A 20,000-nucleotide genomic window follows, 5' to 3' on the forward strand; every position below is an offset into this window, starting at 1 on the left:
ATTTAGGAAGGGGATGGATTGGGAAGAGGAGAGTCAGGGGTTGAGAGAGAGAGAGAGAGAGAGAGAGAGAGAGAGAGAGAGAGAGAGAGAGAGAGAGAGAGAGAGAGAGAGAGAGATTTTCCTGATGAAACAAAATCTTACTGCATGATCACTCCGCATTTATCCTCCTCCTCCTCCTCCTCCTCCTCCTCCTCCTCCACCTCACCACCACCACCACCACCCTCCTGCACCACCACTACCACCACCAACACTCCTTCGTCAGCGCCTCCTTCACCAGCACCTTTCCTCCTGCAGCAGGCCAGATGTCCCCAGATAGCGGCGGAGGGCCCGTGGAAAGGTCTGACTCCAGGGACTCTCCTCTTGGTGATGTCAATATGAAAAGCCCGTCATCTCTTGTCAACGGGTTCCCCCACGAAACGAAGAGCCCTTTCCAGCCCAGAGACGACCGCTCGCCCTTCAAGGAGGAGATCTCGCCCTTAGCATTCAAATTCGAGGATAGGATCACCGGGGAGTCTCTGATACCCAAGGGTGACCCGATGGAAGCTCGTCTGCAGGAGATTCTGAGGTGAGTGTTGGGGAGAGGGAAGGAGGGAGTGACAAAGTTTGGGTGTGTGTGTGTGTGTGTGTGTGTGTGTGTGTTAAGTGATGTTTTGATGTCTGTAAGTACATTTTTTTTATTTCAGAGAGAGAGAGAGAGAGAGAGAGAGAGAGAGAGAGAGAATTTTGATCTTCCCAAACCAAATCTTCACATTTTTCACAATCCCTCTTTGCCAGTACCTTTAAACAACTTCTTTCTACCCTCTCTACCTATTTATTCCCTCCCTCCACCTTTCCCCTTCACTCACACCCACCCTCACACCTCCCTTCACATTTCACTTCAACCCATCACCCCATCACCTTCACCCCTTTCACCCTTAACCTTCTCCCTCTCATCCTTTCATTCCCTCATTCATTTACCCATCTTCACATCATTCCCTCTCCTGCCCTTCATCCCTTCACCCCTTTTCATATCACCTCCATCACCCCTTCACTCATGTTTCCTACAGGGACTGCCACATGTAGGCCTGATGGCTTCTTGCAGCTTCCTTTATTTTCTTATGATCTTTTGCTCTTATTCACCGTCCGTCTCTCTGTCACAGATTCAACATGGAGAAGTACTGCCAGCAAAGTTTGGACACTCTCTGCCTTGCCCGTCGTGTGAGGGAGCTACTGTCCATTCACAACATTGGCCAGAGACTCTTCGCTAAATACATCCTCGGACTGTCACAGGTAAGCCTTCACTAAGCCTCCTACTGCCCCTTCACCTGAGCCTTGCCTTCAGGAGACTATTAAAGAAAATTATCCATTAAGTCTATATTACTACAAAGGTCTTATTGAATAACTCTAAGTGGTGGTCTATCTCTTTTTTCTCTGTTCTGTTCTTTCGTCTCTGTGTTCTGTCTCCTTTCTGTCTTTATGTTCTCTCTGTATCCCTTCTATATATCTACGTTTCTCTCTCTTTTTTCAGTCTCTTCCTTTCTTTTCTTTCTCTGTTCTTCTCTCCTTGTCATTTGTCCGTATCTTCGTTTTTTTCATCTTTTTCCTTCAAACTCTTCATTTCTTCCATCCTTTCTTTCTCCTTTGCTCGTTCTTCCTTTTTCTCTCTCTTATCCTTTCTTCCTTCATCCTCGTTTCTCCTCCCTTCGTGTTTTCATCTTCTCTTTCCTCTTGTTTCATAGCTTCCTCGGATTCTCTAGTCAATCATTCCTTTTCCACGTTTCTCCCCTCTCACCTCGTTTCTCCGCCTCCCCTCTCTCTCCCTCCTTCCCTCGTCCTCCCTAGATCTAAGCCTCCCATCCCTCATATCTTTCTTATAGCACCCCATTCTGTCCCTCACTTAATTAACTGTGATCTATGTTGCTTCATTCCCCGTTTTCTCCCTCGAGGCTGAACGCGACTTGTAATACCGTGCTGCCTTCTCTCCCCCACCCAGGGCACGGTGTCAGAACTCCTCTCTAAACCGAAGTGCTGGGACAAGCTTACGGAGAAGGGGCGTGACTCGTACCGCAAGATGCACGCGTGGGCCACCGATGAGAACGCCATTTACCTTCTCAAGTCACTCATCCCCAAGAAAGGTGAGTACTGATTGGTCTGGCCTGCTGGGGTTTGGTGTGCGGAGGTGTGCGGTGTGGTGGAGAAGGTTTGGGGGTGTTTCTAAGATTTGCCGTGCATCGAAAGGGTGATAACTGTAGATGTTAGTCTGGTGTTTGATGTGCAGGTGTTAACAGGTGTGGGGAGATGTGGGGAGGTTTACCGGCTGCGAAAAGGGTAAAGCAAGGTTATTGATGGTTTTAAAGGATATTAGGGAAAGTTATTGATGTTTTTTTAAATGGTGTTAGGATAAGTAAATGCTGAGTATAGTCTGTTTTTTTTGATATACGGAGTTGTGGACAGTTAGACAGGGAAACATAACAGTACCTCATTATATCTGTAGGGATTAGTAATTAGTAATGATTCTGCTCTAGTAAATAGTGTTAGAAGGCGAAGGGAAATGAAAGCACGTATATGGAGACAGTAGGGGATAAGGAAAGAAAAAAAAGTTAGAGAGGAAAAATAACAGTATCAGATTAAATTCAGAGGAACTAGTAATGATTCAGTTTTAGTAATTAATGTTAGAAAAGTGTATAGCGCAGCGGGAGGTAAAGGAAAGGAACACAAGAGTAGCAGATGGTATTTGGAGTTAAGGAAGGAGTAGGGAAGCGGAAAGGATCATCGGTAAGTACTACAGGATACGGAAGGCGCGGTATGGTGCACAGAACAGCACAGAGTGGAGTTGTCGTCATTAATCTCACGACAAGCGCGGGTGAAGCAAGACTTGAAGGTCAGTCGGAGTGCGCAATTAAGAAAGGAAGGAAGGAAGGGAGAGAGAAAGAGAGAGGAAGGTAAAAGCCAGGTAAAGGTAGAGAACACACCTGTGGGAACTCTTAAAATTGCCTTTCCTACCTGTAAGTCATGCTTCTGTCCCCCTCCCCCTAGACACTGCCTCTCTCTCTCTCTCTCTCTCTCTCTCTCTCTCTCTCTCTCTCTCTCTCTCTCTCTCTCTCTCTCTCTCTCTCTCTCTCTCTCTCTCTCTCTCTCTCCTGTCAGGACAACCTCTTCACCCGGACAATATTTCTCTCCATTATGTGTTCCGTGGCAGTTTCGATCACTCCAGTTACCGCGAATAATGATAATGTTCTGTAATTACTTGCGGAAACCGTAATATATAACAAACCGGGGGGAGGTAATGGCCGCGGCCCGCCATATGCTCTGCTCCAATTATGTAAAAAACTGAGAGCATATGGAGTGAGGCTTATGAATATTCATGTCTGGCAGTGCAGGAGGCAACCTCACGTCGTAAAAAGACCCCAAGGGACACGGAAATAAATCTTGGTTTGCGATACCTTATTCCTCGCTTCCCCTGACTCAGCGCGGGGGACAGCGGGCCGTGCGGCGGGGACAGCAAGGGTGGAAGTGGCGTGAGGCGGCGGCGAAGGGCGGGCAGGGAGAGGGAAAGTGGCCTTGTCAGCTTGGGGCGCCGAGACGCGACTGCCTGACAGATATGGTGATAGACGCAAGCAAACACAAGCTATAACGCGCCAAACGGACGAGGAGTAATGCTGCCTAATGAGCGGGAGGACGGTAGGCGCGCACCGCTAATAGCACGCCCAGGTACACCCCAGGTACACCCCAAATACACCCCAGGTACAGCCCACCGAGCGCCCACGCCAGCCACCCTTCTTGTAACTTCTGGGAAAAACTCAAATAATTTTCCTGAATATAGACCATTCATGGGGCGGGAACTATAATTTTGGAGAACTTCCCACTCATTGAGTCTCGTTCTTCCCGGCCTCCAAGCAGCAGCGGGACGATTCCTTCACCCCGGACGAGTGGAACCTCTGAGCCACTTGTGCGCAGGTCGAGACTTCAAACGCCAAGACAGCAGCGAGGCCCAGGCACGCTTCATGACTTGGAAAGCACTGGGGACTTTTTGTGCGGTAGAAAGGAGCAGAAAAGGCCGCGGAAGAGGCTGTTATGTGCATGTGGTCGAGTTTCAAAGGATAGGCTGGTCAAGAGGGAGGGAGCGGAAGGGAGAGAGTGGTAAGAGGGGTGCGGGAGAGTAGGGAGAGTGAGGGATTTAGGTAGAGTGCCGTCAGTCATGTCCGGAGGTACACAAAACAAATTTCATAATTACAAGCTTGTGGCTACTCGGGCCGTTGCTGTGTATGGTTTACGAGAGACGAGGCAGCGCGGAAATTAGTTGGGAGGCAAGTTTTATGGACGTGAATGAGACGCAAACGACGGCGGGTGGCGGCGCGGGTTGTTGACTGACCTCGCTTAGGGAAGGTCGCCTCACTCGCCTCCCTGCCAGCCCAAGGTCATTGTGCCAGGGAGAACAAGCGCCCCTGCCTACCTGCCGCCGGACCAACAGGTGAGGCGTGATGCAGGGTGGCGTAGCGCTAATTACCTGTGTGACCGAGACGTACAGGTGATAAAGTACAGGTGATAAAGAAAGGAGAAGTAAGGAAATGAGGAATAAGAAGAGAGTATGTATATTCTGCTCATCCATTTTCCTCTTATTCTTCTTCCTCGTTCATTCGTATAGATAGTAAATAAAGAAAAAAGCAAGAAATGTGGAATAGGTAAATAGTAAACATATTCTGGCTATTCCATTTTCATTCTCTTTCTTATTCTCGTTCTTCCTTCATTCGTAAAAGCAGCAATTAAAGAAAGAAGCGAGGAGTTACATTGAATCCATAAGGGTATTAGTAAATGACCAGAGAGAGAGAGAGAGAGAGAGAGAGAGAGAGAGAGAGAGAGAGAGAGAGAGAGAGAGAGAGAGAGAGAGAGAGAGGACACTCCCCTTAGTATATCACATTGCCTGAGGTTAACTATGGTGATTCAAACAACTTTCACACGCCATCAAAGACTCTCTCTCTCTCTCTCTCTCTCTCTCTCTCTCTCTCTCTCTCTCTCTCTCTCTCTCTCTCTCTCTCTCTCTCTCTCTCTCTCTCTCTCTCTCTCTCTCTCTCTCTCTCTCTCTCTCCAATTAACAGGTCGTTGTTCGATCAGGTAATCCGATTTGAATATCCCACCGCTAATAGGAGGAGGAGGAGGAGGAGGAGGAGGAGGAGGAGGAGGAGGAGGAGGAGGAGGAAGAGGAGAAGGAGGAGGTCTGGTGAATGCAATTGGCTCTGATCACAAGCTGCAGTGTGTACGTGTGTGTGTGTGTGTGTGTGTGTGTGTGTGTGTGTGTGTGTGTGTGTGTGTGTGTGTGTGTGTGTGTGTGTGTGTGTGTGTTTCTCATCTTCGTTGACGTGACAGTAGGAGGTAGCCTGTAGTCTCTCTCTCTCTCTCTCTCTCTCTCTCTCTCTCTCTCTCTCTCTCTCTCTCTCTCTCTCTCTCTCTCTCTCTCTCTCTCTCTCTCTCTCTCTCTCTCTCTCTCTCTCTCACCATCGCCCCGTGTATGAAGTATTCCTGCATACAACCTCACTTCAGGCCAGATGGTGGTATACATACCCCCTCACGGCCTAAGTATACAGTGTAATAGTGATATATACAAGTATTAATCACCCGGTGTGTATAATTTTACGTATTGCGATCCGTCGTTGGCAGAGCGTCTGTTTGGCATTATGAGGATCTGTCAGACGTGGTGAAAGAGTCTTATTTTTTCACCGTAATTATAGACTTCCAGAACAACCTTAACGACGGCTATACATCATCTTATTATTAGCCCAAGCCAGGCCACTCTCGCTGCCTTGCTTGCCTCATTTACATAGGAACTGTAATGAGTTGATAATTGCCGTGGTTGTCGACTCTATGGACGAAAGAATCCTCTCCCCCCCCCTTCCCACCCACAGAGCAGAGGCAAAACAGTGCTATCGGACCTCATAGTGGAAAGGATTATAGCACTTAAATCCGTCTAGCGTAGAACCTAAGTTTTTTTTTTTTTTTGTGTGTGTGTGTGTGTGTGTGTGTGTGTGCGCGGGTGGAGACGAGGAACTGTCACTGGAGGAGGAAAGGAGGGAGGGAGGGAGGGAGGGGGACTGGAGGTAAGGAGGGGAAGGAAGGAAAAACGTAGTTGAATGCAAGATGGAAATAGGAAGGAATCTGTGTGGTGGTGATAAGGTGAGGGAGACAGGTAAGGTAAGGGAGGGAAGGAGGGTAGGAGGGAGTAGGGAAGGAAGGGAGGAAAGGGAGATGGAAAAACAGGGATAACGTTGATGAATAATGTATAATGAGAGAGAAAGAGAGAGAGACAGAGAGAAAAACAGAAATACACATCCCAAACACAAAGAAACAACAAAACAACAATGAAGAAAAACGAAACAAAAAAAAAACAGATGGAAAAAAAAAGAGAGAGAGAGAGAGAGAGAGAGTCAGGAGCTAGAGAGAGGTAGAGAAGGGAGAGAAGGAAGGGAAGGGAGAACAAGGAGGGATGGAGGGACCCCCAGCGAGGGAGGGAGGACTCGCCTAAGCATGACACAGGAGGTTGGCGCCGGAAGTTCACTAAACAAAGGTTGCCGCTCGTCTGACGATGAAACACAAAAAATAGTTCTCAATTTCCTGTTGTTTGGTGATTTGTGGAGCCTCTCTGATCACGGCTGATTATCATAGAAGGGGCGGGAAGGGCGGCGGGAAGGGAGCCGGGAAGGGATGTTGGAGGGGAAGGGAAGGGAAAAGAGGATAGGAAGTAAAAAAAAATACACAAAAAAACTTGATAAACAAAAGGTAAATAAATGAGGGGGAAAGGCTGCAGTAATGATAAACAAGAAAAATGTGAGAAAAGGGATAAACAGACGAAAGGAATAAGGAATAAGTGGATAGGATGACATAAAAAAATATTAAAAAACACGATAAAATGCACGAAAGGCTGAGATAATGACAAATAAGGAGAGAAAGATAGAAAGGAAAGATTAGATTGTATTTGTTGATAAGCGAACGGAAGGAAAGGGAAGAGAGGAGAGAAAGAAGTGTTTGGGAAGGGAGGGGAAGGAAGGAAGGAAGGAAAAATGAAGGGCAGACGACCGGAAAGGAAGAAGTGGGAGGGAGGGAGAGAGAGAGAGAGGGAAGGAAGGAGAGAGGAAGAGATGCAAAGGTAATAAAAAATAAATAAAGGCTTGGAAAGAGGAGAATAGGAGGGAAGAAATGAAAATAGGAAGGAGGGAGAGGGAGATGAGAAATACCAGGAACTAAGAGAGAGAGAGAGAGAGAGAGAGAGAGAGAGAGAGACGAGAGAGAGAGAGAGAGAGAGAGAGAAAACACATTATGCTGAGTTGATTACAGGTATGACAAAAAAAGATCACACATTATCATTATTATATTTTATTGAAGTGAAAAACAAGATAATAACACAAGATGAAAGAGGACGAAAAGAAAGAGGAAGAGGAGGAGGAGGAGGAAGAAGAAGAAACTGATAAAAGAGATAAGAGATGGAAAGCCGGAAGCGAACAAGTGAAGATAAGTGAAAACCATTATGTATATCAGTCCTAACGAAGAAGAAGCGGAAGGGAAGGAAGAGGAGGAGAGGAGGTGGATGAGAAAAAATGAAGAGAACAATAATAATAACTAGTTTCTGATTTGTATTTATGGCATTTACACAACCTTACGTAATGATTTATACTTCCGCTGCAGAATAAACCACCGGCAAAAACACATTAAGATTACAACGTCGATAACAACAAGAGCGGAAACTGCCTGACGACCGGCCCCCCCCCTCCCCCTCCACACGAAGCAACCAATCCGGAAAGGCGATATATTGCCGTCCGCGCCTTTAAACACCCTTAAAACAGCGACTTTCTGCTATCAGTAACGCCCTGCCACCACCAACGCCATCCCTCGGCCCATAAATACCTGAATCCATCGTAAAATTCGGATCTCAAATCTCATTGGTCCACCGCCTCCACGATTGATGCGTTCTTGGCGGTGATTGGCGGTTGTGTCTGCCTGTAGCTAGTGGTTGATTTGTGGGTTTGTGGGTGTATGGGTGTGTTTGTTTGTGTTTGTGGGGGTGGTGGGAGGAGGGAAGGGCGTGTGTGTGTGTGTGTGTGTGTGTGTGTGTGTGTGTGTGTGTGTATGTGTATGTGTGTGTGTGTCTGTCTGTGTGAAAAGATTGGGTTATGTCAGTTTCTCTCTCTCTCTCTCTCTCTCTCTCTCTCTCTCTCTCTCTCTCTCTCTCTCTCTCCTCTCTCTCTCTCTCTCTCTCTCTCTCTCTCTCTCTCTCTCCTCTCTCTCTCTCTGATGTAATTTTGTTATTCTTCCTTTGAAAGTGCAATACATCTCCCTTTATTCTTCCAGTCGTCTCCCTTTAGTCTCCCTGAATGTTAATCTCCCAGGGGAGGTTGTGACGCAAACCTCCCGTTATTTTTCTCCACTTTCCAAACCACACCTCCTCCACCTCCTCCTCCTCCTCCTCCTCCTCCTCCTCCTCCTCCTCCTCCTCCTCCTCCCTCTTCTCCTTCTCTATATGGCTTTTTTTTCTGCTTATCCTCCCTTCCCCTCTTCCCTTCTTCCATCTACTCATTACCTTTGATAGTAATTCCCATTACCTCCTCCTCCTCCTCTTCCTCCTCCTCCTCCTCCTCCTCCTCCTCCTCCTCCTCCTCCTCCCTCCCAGCCAGTGACACGCGGAGGAGTATCACCTGTAATCACAGCGCGCTCCTTCGATACCTGGCCGTGAAGTATTAATTAAGGACAATTTTAGAACGGATTCACAGTCCATTTCGCTTCACCCTCGCTCCTCCACCCCCTTGTGTATGTGTGTGTGTATGTGTGTGTGTGTGTGTGTGTGTGTGTGTGTGGTAAGGGAACAGCTGCGGACAGGAAAGAAATATAAAGAAAGAGAAAAATACTTTGAGAAACAATACCATCTGATTTTTCTCTACCAATTAGGCGCAGGTAAAGCCAATGCTGATATAACACCTTGCTTACCTGTGCTGGAGAAGGAGGAGCAGGAGGAGGTGGAGGAGGAGACAAAGCTTAATGGCGAAAAGGTAGAAAAAGAAGGACAAAGATGATGATAAGTTAAAGAATAGAATGAGAAACTGACTGAGGAGGAGAGAAAGAAAATGAGGAGAAGAAGGGAAATAGATCGAGAAGGAGAAGGGCAAGGAACAGGAGCAACGAAGATAAATGGAAGAATAAGATAGAAAATAGATTAAGTACGAGGAGAAGGAGGAAGAAGAACAGAAAGAAAACACAAACAACAGTAAGAAATGAAAGAATAAGAGAACAAGATGAGAAACAGATCAAGGAGGAGGAGGAGGGAGAAGAAGAAGAAGGAGTAGGAGGAGGAGGAGGAGGAGGGAAACAGGTAGGGAGGGGGGGGGCTTGCTTAAACATGCATCCAATCAAACTAATGGTATAACAAATAAAATCTATAGGAAGGGCAACCTAATTCGTCCGTGTGTATTTCATAGTAAGTAAATATGCACCATCATTGCGCCTTTGTTGCGAGGAGGAGGGGAAGGGAGGGGGGAGGAGAAAAGGGGTACCTCTCTCTCTTTCTCTCTCCCTCTCCCTCTCTCTCTCTCTCTCTCTCTCTCTCTCATCTCCTCTCCTCCCCCTCTCCCTTCCTTCCTCCGTCTGTCCCTCCTCACATCCTTTCCTCTCTCATTTCCCTCCTCTCTTCCTCCTCCTCCTCCTCCTCCTTTCTCCCTCTCTCCCGCCCCCTTCCTCCTGTGTGCACATTCCCCTTAGACTGACCACATAACACACACACACACACACACACACACACACACACACACACACAGGGTATAGACTCTTCAGATTAGAGAGAACACTGATTCACCGTCATTTCGTTTTCTTTACGACGCCCTTTGACGCAATTATCAGTGAAATGTGTTCCTAATATGTCACTTTTCCCTCCTGTTATTGTGCGTAACAAAAAAAAAGAAAGAAAAAAAGAAGGGAAAAAGAAACAGTAGATTTTTTTTTCTTTCTTTCTTTCTTGCTACGTAATTTCTTTGTTTGTTTGTGTTTGTGTTTTGTTCGTTAGTTAGTTCGGGTGTCTCCGTAACTAAAGAAAAGAAGAGAAGAAAAAAAATACAGTTTAAGACTAATTTTTTTCCTTTGTTCCATGCTAAGTAAGTTCCTTTTCTGTGTGTGTTCGTCTGTCTGCGTGTCTTTGTCTTTGTTAGTTGGTTTGTGCGTGTGTTTATCGTTCGTTTGCCTTCCCGTCCCTTAAAAGGCAAATTCTTGTTTATTAAATGGACTTGTCTGAGTTTGCATGACGCCAGTTTCTAAATTGAAGGCGAAAAATATGTGTTAATGTAAATGCATGATTGTGAGAGACACACACACACACACACACACACACACACACACACACACACACACACACACACACACACACAGACACACACACATAATGGATATAAAGAAGAACGGAGAGATGGAGGTCGGGTAGTGAAGGAGACGAACAGGAGGGAGGGAGAGAATGAGAAAGGGGGGATCAGGGGAGGGAGAGGGAGAGGGGGAGAGGGGAGAGAGCGAGCCGGGCCAATGAGAGGGACACTCAGTAAATATTTAGGACAAAGGCTGTGGTTCCCTTCAGCATTCGATACCTTTTTTGACTCTGCGATTCAACAGCGTGATTGTTTGACCCCTGCCGGCTACCGTGTGAGAGAGAGAGAGAGAGAGAGAGAGAGAGAGAGAGAGAGAGAGAGAGAGAGAGAGAGAGAGAGAGAGGAAGCAGCCGGGCAGATACAAATATACACTAACAGACAGACAGAAAGACAGAAGCAGATACACAGACATTTATGCAAAATTAGAAGACAGACGGGCAGACAGATAAACAGACAGCCAAAATTTGCGAAGACAGAGATAGATAGACAGATAGACAGACACTCAGATAGACAGCCAAAAACAGATAGATATACAGACACAGACAGAGAGGCAGAATACATGATAATACACTGACAGACAGACCGGAAGCCACAAACACAGACAGAAGAGTTAAAGACAAACAGGCAAACAGACATACAGAGATCAACAGAAAAAGAGAAGAACTAAAACACAGACAAGCCAAAGTAAATGAAGAGAAAGTGATAGAGATATATAAAGAAAAATTATAGATAAAAATAGTAAGGCAGACAGACAGACAGACAGACAGACAGACGTTCACTTATCCAATAATTTATCATTCCTTTCCTGCCCCTTTCCTCTTTCTCCACCGCAAATTATCTCAACTTCTATGTTTTGTTCGATGGGAGAAGAGAGGAGAGAGAGAGAGAGAGAGAGAGAGAAGAGAGAGAGAGAGAAGAGAGAGAGAGAGAGAGAGAGAGAGAGAGAGAGAGAGAGAGAGTAATATCAGTCAGCCAGTCATTTAATAAACAAACTCACCATTTTTTTAAACTTCTCACTTTGATGATGTAAAAAAAACAAATATTTCTACCAGGTGAACCCAATCGCCACAACACCTATGCTAATTAATCACCTGAGGCGGCACCTTCCTCCTAATTACCCGTAGCAGGTGTGCTCAGGTAGGCTTGGCGCTCGACAGTTAAAAGGTGTGCCAGAAGCCAGCCAACCAGCCAGACAGTCTCCCAAGCCACATTCCTCTACAGGGGGTGTGGCTTCCTGACTCCACCTGTCCGTAGGTCCTGGTAGCTTAAGTTAATTAGTGTTACCTGTTGACGTGACTCAGGCTAATGCTGGGAAGTCTCTAACTTGGTATAAGAAATGCATGGAAAAAATATATATCATTTTGACAACAGAAAAAAATTGTTAGTTTGAAAAAGAACACTAACACACATACCCTGTTTTGCATTATCATTACTCATTCTTATATCAGGTTAGGTTCATCAGTTATAGGTCACGTGTTTAGTTGTTCAGTTTGTCTGCGTGTGTTTGTGTCGTGTAGTTAAAGAGTTTGTTCGTGAAATGTTAGGTAATTTTTTCGCTTCTTTGTTGATTTCTTTAGTTTATCTTGCTTATTGTTTTGTTTCGTGGGGAAGGGAATGATATTAAAATTCTGTCCCTTTAAATGTAATCTTCATTTTAGCTTTTATTGATATTCGTGATAAGAGCGAGAAAATTATGCTTTGAAATATTATGTTGATGGTATTGAATTGTTTTCAAAAATTTGTGAGAAAAGATCAATACACTCAAAATATCGATCGTTTAATCTTTCATCTGATTTCTGTAACATTCTTGGGCAGAGAAAAAAAAAAATATCATACCAAAAATTATCATGTATTTTGGGCCTTCAGTTGATTTCTCAGACATTCGTGAGAACAAAAAGAAAAGAAAAAAGACATATCTTAAAACATTACCTAGTTTGGGTCTTCAGTTCAATCAAGTAACATCTGTAGGTAGAAAAATTAATACTTGAAAAAAATATATATATATCTAAATTCTAATCCATTTAGTGTATTAATTGAATTCAGAAACCATAATGAACTAGATACATTGGTTAAAAACTTGTGATGGGTTGGCATTGATATTGAACCACTTACTACATTCTTTATACATTCAAAACCAGCTTATACATACAACTACCACTACAATAATATGCACTATACCCTTCCTTCCCCTTTACTGCATCCCCAGCACCCTTCACCACACCCTTCCCCTCTCCCTTCCTTCCCCTCCCTTGCTTCCACTTCTCCCTGTTCTATATTATTTCCTGTCCGTCAAACCGTGATAATAATGTAGCTTCAGTCACTTCATTACGGACACACGAAAAGGTTCCTCATCATTAGCCATCAGCATTGCAAATGATTGACTATTACTGACAATAATCCAAGGCTCCATCATCAATATTTCATGACCTGTCTGTTATCCTGGCTGTCAAAAGTTGCTGTCACACAAAGTAGCATGATTAGAGAGAGAGAGAGAGAGAGAGAGAGAGAGAGAGAGAGAGAGAGAGAGAGAGAGAGAGAGAGAGAGAGGAGAGAGAGAGAGAGAGAGAGAGACGTGGCTTTCTGTTCTAAATGCAAGGTAGGAATTAATACAGAGAGAGGAAAAGGTAAATTAGAGAGAGAGAGAGAGAGAGAGGAGAGAGAGAGAGAGAGAGAGAGAGAGAGAGAGAGAGGAGAGAGAGAGAGATGGCTTTCTCTTCTAATGTAAGAAAACGGGAATGAATACAGAGAGGAAAACAGACTAAGAGAGAGAGAGAGAGAGAGAGAGAGAGAGAGAGAGAGAGAGAGAGAGAGAGAGAGAGAGAGAGAGAGACAACAAACAAGCTCGCTTCATACATTGTCAACATTCAAATCAAGTTAATGTATCAGAATGAGAAATAAATCACCAATAAATAACCTCTTTTTTTTTATTTGATATTTTTGCCAACTTAACAATCCTACTCTCTCACTCACACCCTGAGGACTCAATGAAATGCTGAAATAATAAAACTCCCCCCTGTGTGTCGAGAACGGTAATACAGTGAGCTTTGTTTTGTATTGCAGCTTGCCGTAGGAAACCCGATCCTTGCCTGATGCCAAATGGTCAGTACTCACCTTGTCTCTGTGGCCTTCAAACCACTCCTCTCTTGTTTGCTTGATCGTCACCCCTCACTCAGACAACCAGTTATCTATTAAATCAGTTATTCCTTACAAGCCATTTTAATCAGTCAGTGAGAAAGTCAAACTGTTAATTTATCCTAGACCAATTCTCAAAAGCCAGTTGTTCTGTCATTCTTCAGTCAGTCAATCAGTCAGTCATAAACTAACTTTCATAAGCCAGTTTATCTCAGTCCACTCCTCAGTTAATCAGCCAGTTAACTTACCATAAAGCAATCCTCACAAGCCAGTTAATCTCAGTCAGTCTTCAGTCAGTCAACCAGTTAACCTGTTATAAACAATTCAGTCATCAGAAGCCAGTTTAACTATCCAATTATCAGTTAGAAACCAGTTACTCAAAGTCAGTCAGTTAACTTATCATAAACTAATCCTCACAAGCCAGTCAATTTAACCTGTCAGCCTGTCATAACCCAGTCACTGTCAGCCAATCAAGCAGCCAAGCAGTCAGTCAGCCAGTCAGTAAGTCATCAGTCAGTCAGTTAACCAGCTTATAAGTTTCTCTCCTTAACATTCACTCTTCCTCATACTCTCCTTCACTCCCCTCACACTCCCTCACACTTGTCACTCACACACATCACTGTTTTTCTTCACAATAGTTGACACTTCAAATTAACCCAAGTGTTGTAGTGATACAAAGTAAAGTGTGTGAAATTTTCTACCTCTCCCTCTCACTCTTGCCCTGCCTATCCCTACCTTGCCTCTGTAGTAATGAGTAACACCTGTATATTGCACCTGTATAGTGTGTTGGCGTGCAGAGAGTACGAGAGGTGCAAGGTACGGTGTGAAGAGAAGGGAGGGGCTGCGCTACATGGCTGGGAGGAAGCTAAATTTAGCACCCAGGATGGATTGCTGCAGTTCCCCTCTTCATTAAATTTTCCGCTATCACCAATCAGCTGTCCGCCAGTGGTACCAACGTAACACACCCGCCAAGAACAAACACGAGGAAACATGAATAAAACATCACTACACGCGTATACACCCACGAAATTGTAGTTATGTATACGAGAGGTTATGTATACTGTTTTCCAAGTGCGTTCTCCTCCCTGACACAATACATACACACATACATACACGAGTTCCTAGCTATGTGTACGAGAGGATGTGTATGGCAATAGACGCTATTCATGTAATTACGTTTTCTAGCACTATATAACATCACACATCCACGAACTGTAATCATGTTCAGGAGTGGATGTGTGCACGCTTTGTAATGCATTCAGTGACATCCTTTTCTCTCTTTCGTCGCGCCTTGGGGATCTTGTGTGTAAAATACCGTCAGTGTTGGAAGCTCAGCCCATTACTGCCATCTGGCGGCGCAGGATCTCAACAGAGCGTGCGTGTAGCGCCCCCAGTCGAGTGTTATTAACGATCATGCAAACCCGTCAATCCATCACGATACCAGCAACCCATCATGCACTTGTGTGTCGTCCCCCCCCCCCCCTTGTCCTCCTACTTTTACTCCCGTCCGTTTTTTGTGGCGTTTATAAGTGCATCTGACTTCGTTGTTCATCTCTCACTCCTCCCTCTCTCAGGCGGGGAGAGAGGGAGAGGAGTGCGTGGGCGGCATCGTGCGGCTGTTTTCAGTTAACATCTGGTTATTCCGTAATTGGATGTAATGTGTAATAGACGAGGTAGCATATGGCTGATTGTTCCCCAGCCGTGTCAGAGATAATGGACCTTGCTGCGTGAGTCATGAGGGAAACGCCTTACCCTGACCCCAAATAGGTTAATGCTTAAGAGTCATTATAGCTTGGGAGAGAGAGAGAGGGAGAGGGAGGGAAGTTGGGGAAGTGAGGGTGTGAGTCGCATGATTCTATTCCCCTCTCCCCCCCCCTCTTCTCTTCCTCCGCTGTGTCAATGTCAGGGGAGAAAGTGCCATACGAGTGGGGTTGTTAAGGGTTGTGTTGGCGTGTGGGGTTACGTGAGTGTCGCCTTTAGTGTGCGTGTGTCGTGTGGGTGTCGTGTTGTCCTCTGATCAAGTTTAAATCAATACGTTCTCTCACACTCCAGCCAATCGCTTCCTTCTTGCACTCAAAGGTGAAAGGTGGAAGGGTTGATGTCACCTGTGAAAAGTTGTAATTACCTGCAAAAAGTTATGTTTACCTTGTATCTACTCCGTCTGGTAAATTCTTACAGGAGAACTTAATGCATTCCAAGTCAGAACTCGTATTTCTATCTGTCGTTTCTTTATTACAGTCAAAAATGAAAGGGAACTTGGCATTACCTGTGAAAAGCTGTAATTACCTTGTATCTACCCTTCTATCTACGTTTTTATAGGGAAAAATTTAATTCTTCTCAAATCAATACTTTCATTTCTATCACCAATCGTTTCCTTCTCACAATCAAAGGTGAAAGGTTGAAGGGGACTCAATATTACCTGTCAAAAGTTGTTATTATCTTGTATCTGCCTTTCCATCTAATGTATTTTGAATCAATACTCTCTTTTCTCTCACCAATCGCTTTCTTGTCGAATTTAAAGGTGAGAGGTGAGCTGAGACGTAATATTAACTGAAATCTTGCAAGAGTATTTACATTTATATAACAAAAACAAGTCTAAATCATTCTAAATAAATAATTGTTTCTTTCGCCAATCGTTTCCTTCTTGTGTTCAGAGGTGAAAGGTGAAAAGACACGATATTACCTGTGAGAACTCGTCCTTTTATATTCCTTTCCTTCCACGTCCCTGGAGAGAGAGAGAGAGAGAGAGAGAGAGAGAGAGATGAGAGAGAGAGAGAGAGAGAGAGAGAGAGAGAGAGAGAGAGAAACATTCATTACCTTCATATCTACCCCCACTTGTTTCTCCTTATACTCAAATGAAACTTAATAGAAAATCAACTTAATTCCAACCAACTCAAGCCAAAGTAACCTAACATAGTGCAATTTAACTTAGCGTAACCTAACAATAAAAAGGAGTCGTTTACCTTCGCTTGATCCTGAACAAAAGCCAATTAGGGACAAGAACTCACCTGGCAAGCCATAATAACACCCAAAATCGCACCTGAGCACAAAATAATCACCAGGAATACACACACGCACACACACACACACACATACACACACACACACACACACACACATATATATATAAAAAAAAAAAAACGAAAGAAACTAAGTCACGAACGATCATAAAAATCACCAAATATCAGTCCTTCGTATTTCTCTCCTTTCCTCCTTCCTTCCCTCCTTTCCTCCCTTTCGTGCCTCTCCAATCGAGGTCGCCAATCACATTAGGAGGCCAGGCAAATACCTCTCACAGTCCACTTAGGTCACGGTGGTCAGGAAACTCTTAGGTCACTCAGCTGGGATAATGCGGGTTTCCAAAAGTGACCTGGGTGACCTTATAGGGAACGAGGAGCGACTGGTGACCTTCAAGTAGGTTCTGAATGGGTTCAAATACGTTAAAAAGGATCAGACGTGCGGTTAGGTTAGGTTCAAAGGGTGTTTCTGGGGTTTTGTCACTTGCTGTGGGTTCTGGGAGGGTTCAAGGTTCTGTTGGGGTTTGTGTGGGTTTGAATTGCTATGAGTCGTGATGTAATAGGTTCAAGAGTGTTTATATAGGACTGAAGGAAACTGTGATGGATTAAAAGGGGAGTTGGTGCTATGAGAGAGAGAGAGAGAGAGAGAGAGAGAGAGAGAGAGAGAGAGAGAGAGTGCGCGTGTGTGTAGTAGGTGACCTCCGCAGCGCTGGGTTGATACAAATTGACCTTTTTTCTGGTGTTTTTTTGGTCCTGACAGCATTACTCGTGGCCTCTCGCCCCCGTAACGCCAGACTTCAGCTCTAATAATGCCAACCACAAGAAAAAGGTCGCCACCAACTAAACTCAAAGACAAAATTGCCTCCCCTCATTGTCGTTATAAGAAGAGAGAGAGAGAGAGAGAGAGAGAGAGAGAGAGAGAGAGAGAGAGAGGGAGAGATAGGTTTTGTGTACGTTATTCTGTCTGTGTCTGTTTCTCTCTCTCTCTCTCTCTCTCTCTCTCTCTCTCTCTCTCTCTCTCTCTCTCTCTCTCTCTCTCTCTCTCTCTCTCTCTCTCTCTCTCTGCCCTGCTAAAAAGTCAACTAAATGAATAAAATTGAAAATGGTTCTTTATTATTCTATTTTCGTTTACTCTTATCAATGAATTATATTATTTTTAAACTTTACTCATAGAATCATTAATTATTTTCGATCCTGTAGAGTAAATGACGTATAATTCTCAATCAAACCAAAAAAAAAAACAATGAAAAATAGACATCGTTTCTTCAATCTTTCTTTTTTTTTTAATTTAGGAGAAATTATTGGATAGACAAACATTCATTACAAAGAAAAAAGGAAAAATAAGAAAGAGCGGGAGGAAAAAAAGAAAGAAGAGAAGTCAGTAGTTCCTTTATTCTCTCTCTCTCCTCCTTTCCTTCACTTCCTTCACTTCGGTAATAATTCTGATTGCAATTCATTTTCATTCATAATTTGAGTCACCGCGGAATATTTGATTGCGTGATGATGCGGCGTCAAATATTTTTTTTTCTTCTTTTTTGTTATTTTCTTCCTCCTTCGCTTTGAGATTTGAGATTCGAGTGTAAATTTTTTTCTCTCTCTCTCTTATTACTGTCCTCTTCCTTTTCGCTGTCTATTTCCTCTTTATTCTATCCTTTTCTTCGTCTTTCGCTTTCTATCTCTCTTTCTCCTCAGTCTCTTCCTCGTTCTAGCCCCTCTTCTCCTCCTTCTCCTCCCCTTTCTCCTTCTCTTCCTTTTCTTCTTTATCATCTGTTCCTCCGTTTCCCTGCCTTTCTACTTTTCTACCTTTCCTCTTCCTTTCGCTTCCAAGTTCTAATCCCTTCTCCTCGTCCTCCTCCTCCTCCTCTTCCTCCTCTACCATCAAAGCTCGCCTGGTGTCCGGATAGCTGAGGGTAGCCGCTCGTTCGGTTGTTAAAAGGGGAATTTTTGTCGAAAACTTGGTGCATTTGGTGGAGTGAAATCGTGCGAGTGAATGAGACAAGTATCTGCTAATCTTGTGCTTTTTCGTCATTATCGTCACCTGAACTCTCTCTCTCTCTCTCTCTCTCTCTCTCTCTCTCTCTCTCTCTCTCTCTCTCTCTCTCTCTCTCTCTCTCTCTCTCTCTCTCTCTCTGGTCTATTTTATATCATTTCTCACTTTTTTCCTTCCCTCCTATTTTCCATCTTTTCTTCGTTTCTTCCTTCCTTCCTTCCTTCCTCCCTTCCTTTCAGTATAACCTTTTCTGCTTCTTTCCTTCTTTCCTTCCTTCTTTACTTTTCCCCTTTTCCCTTCTTTCTTCTTCTGTATCTCTATTCTCCCTTCCTTCCTGCCTTCCTTCTTTTCCTTCCTTTGTATTATTTCCACTACATCCTCCTTCCTTAATTATCCTTCCAGTTTATTCCTCACTTCTTCTCATCCCTTTCACCTCTGCCTTCTTACCCTCTCTTCTCCTCTCACATTCTCCCTCCCCTCCTCTTCTCCCCCACCCGTTACCTGCTGTTTACCTGGGCGAAGAAACGCAGGTGGATTCCAGCCTTGCGGGGAACCATCGCTCAGGGAAACTATGAGAATAAATCTATTAAAAGTTGGCTTTAATTCTACGGTTCACAGGAATACAAATTGAGAGAGACGATATATCTACGCTAAGGTATTGGCTCTCCCTCTCCCTCTCTCCCCCTCTCCCTCCCTCTCACTCCCTCTCCCTCTCCCTCTCTCTCTGTCTCTCAGCCTCTCCATTCTCCCTCCGGAAAGTTGAATTTTAACGACTCTCGCGTATACTTCACTCGGAAAAGTTTGCAACACGGCGAAAAATTACGTGTATTTGTGTGTGCGTGTAAGAGAGAGAGAGAGAGAGAGAGAGAGAGAGAGAGGAGAGAGAGAGAGAGAGAGAGAGAGAGAGGAGAGAGACGTGCTGTACTGTTGGTAGGAAAAGAGGAAGAGAAGGTGTACATGCTGTAAGAAAGAAGGGAAGAAGGAAGAGGAAGAGGAAGTAGACAAATGGAGAGGAAGAGGAAGAGGAGGAAAAGGACAGTGATTCGGAAGGAAGGAAAAGAGGAAGAGAAAGAGGTAGCTAGACATTGTTAGAAGAAAAGAGGAAGAAGACCAGAAAGAAGAATAGGAAAGAGGAGGAAGAAGAGTAGGAAGAAAGGAAGGTAAAGAGGAAGAGGAAGAGGAGGTGGGGGGGTAGTGTTAACGTTCCCTCACCACCACCACCACCACCACCACCACCACCACTACTCTCCTCATTTTTCTCAACACCACAAATTTGAGAGGGTAGTTGTGGTGGTCGTTGTGTTAATTCAGGGTGATCATAAAAGCGCTATTATTAGCCCTGATTTCTGCTGCGGCGACACGAGAGGCGGCAGAGAGTTTTACCTGACGAAGGCGCCGAAGGAGGGAGACAGGTGTGAGGAGGCAGTGTTTTAGAGCAAAGATTCAGCGTTTGTGGTGTTTATGATGCGACCTGAGGGCTTTTCAAGAGTAAGA

The 20,000-nt window shown here is 44.5% G+C and overlaps 1 protein-coding gene across 5 annotated transcripts in view; it reads left to right on the forward strand.

The window, feature by feature from the left end:
- LOC135094644 (homeobox protein cut-like) overlaps window positions 1-20,000 on the forward strand; it is a 132,018-nt gene that overhangs the window by 2,258 nt on the left and 109,760 nt on the right. For 4 of the 5 annotated variants that reach the window (XM_063994903.1, XM_063994907.1, XM_063994906.1 and 1 more), the window contains exons 3-6: window positions 295-565; window positions 1,140-1,269; window positions 1,973-2,114; window positions 13,428-13,466. In XM_063994903.1, the coding sequence (XP_063850973.1) occupies window positions 295-565; window positions 1,140-1,269; window positions 1,973-2,114; window positions 13,428-13,466 (582 nt within the window). The remainder of the gene's footprint in view (window positions 1-294; window positions 566-1,139; window positions 1,270-1,972; window positions 2,115-13,427; window positions 13,467-20,000) is intronic. The other variant, XM_063994905.1, reaches the window with a different exon arrangement.

Source organism: Scylla paramamosain, chromosome 46 (assembly GCF_035594125.1).
Source record: "Scylla paramamosain isolate STU-SP2022 chromosome 46, ASM3559412v1, whole genome shotgun sequence".
Lineage (NCBI taxonomy): Eukaryota > Metazoa > Arthropoda > Malacostraca > Decapoda > Portunidae > Scylla > Scylla paramamosain.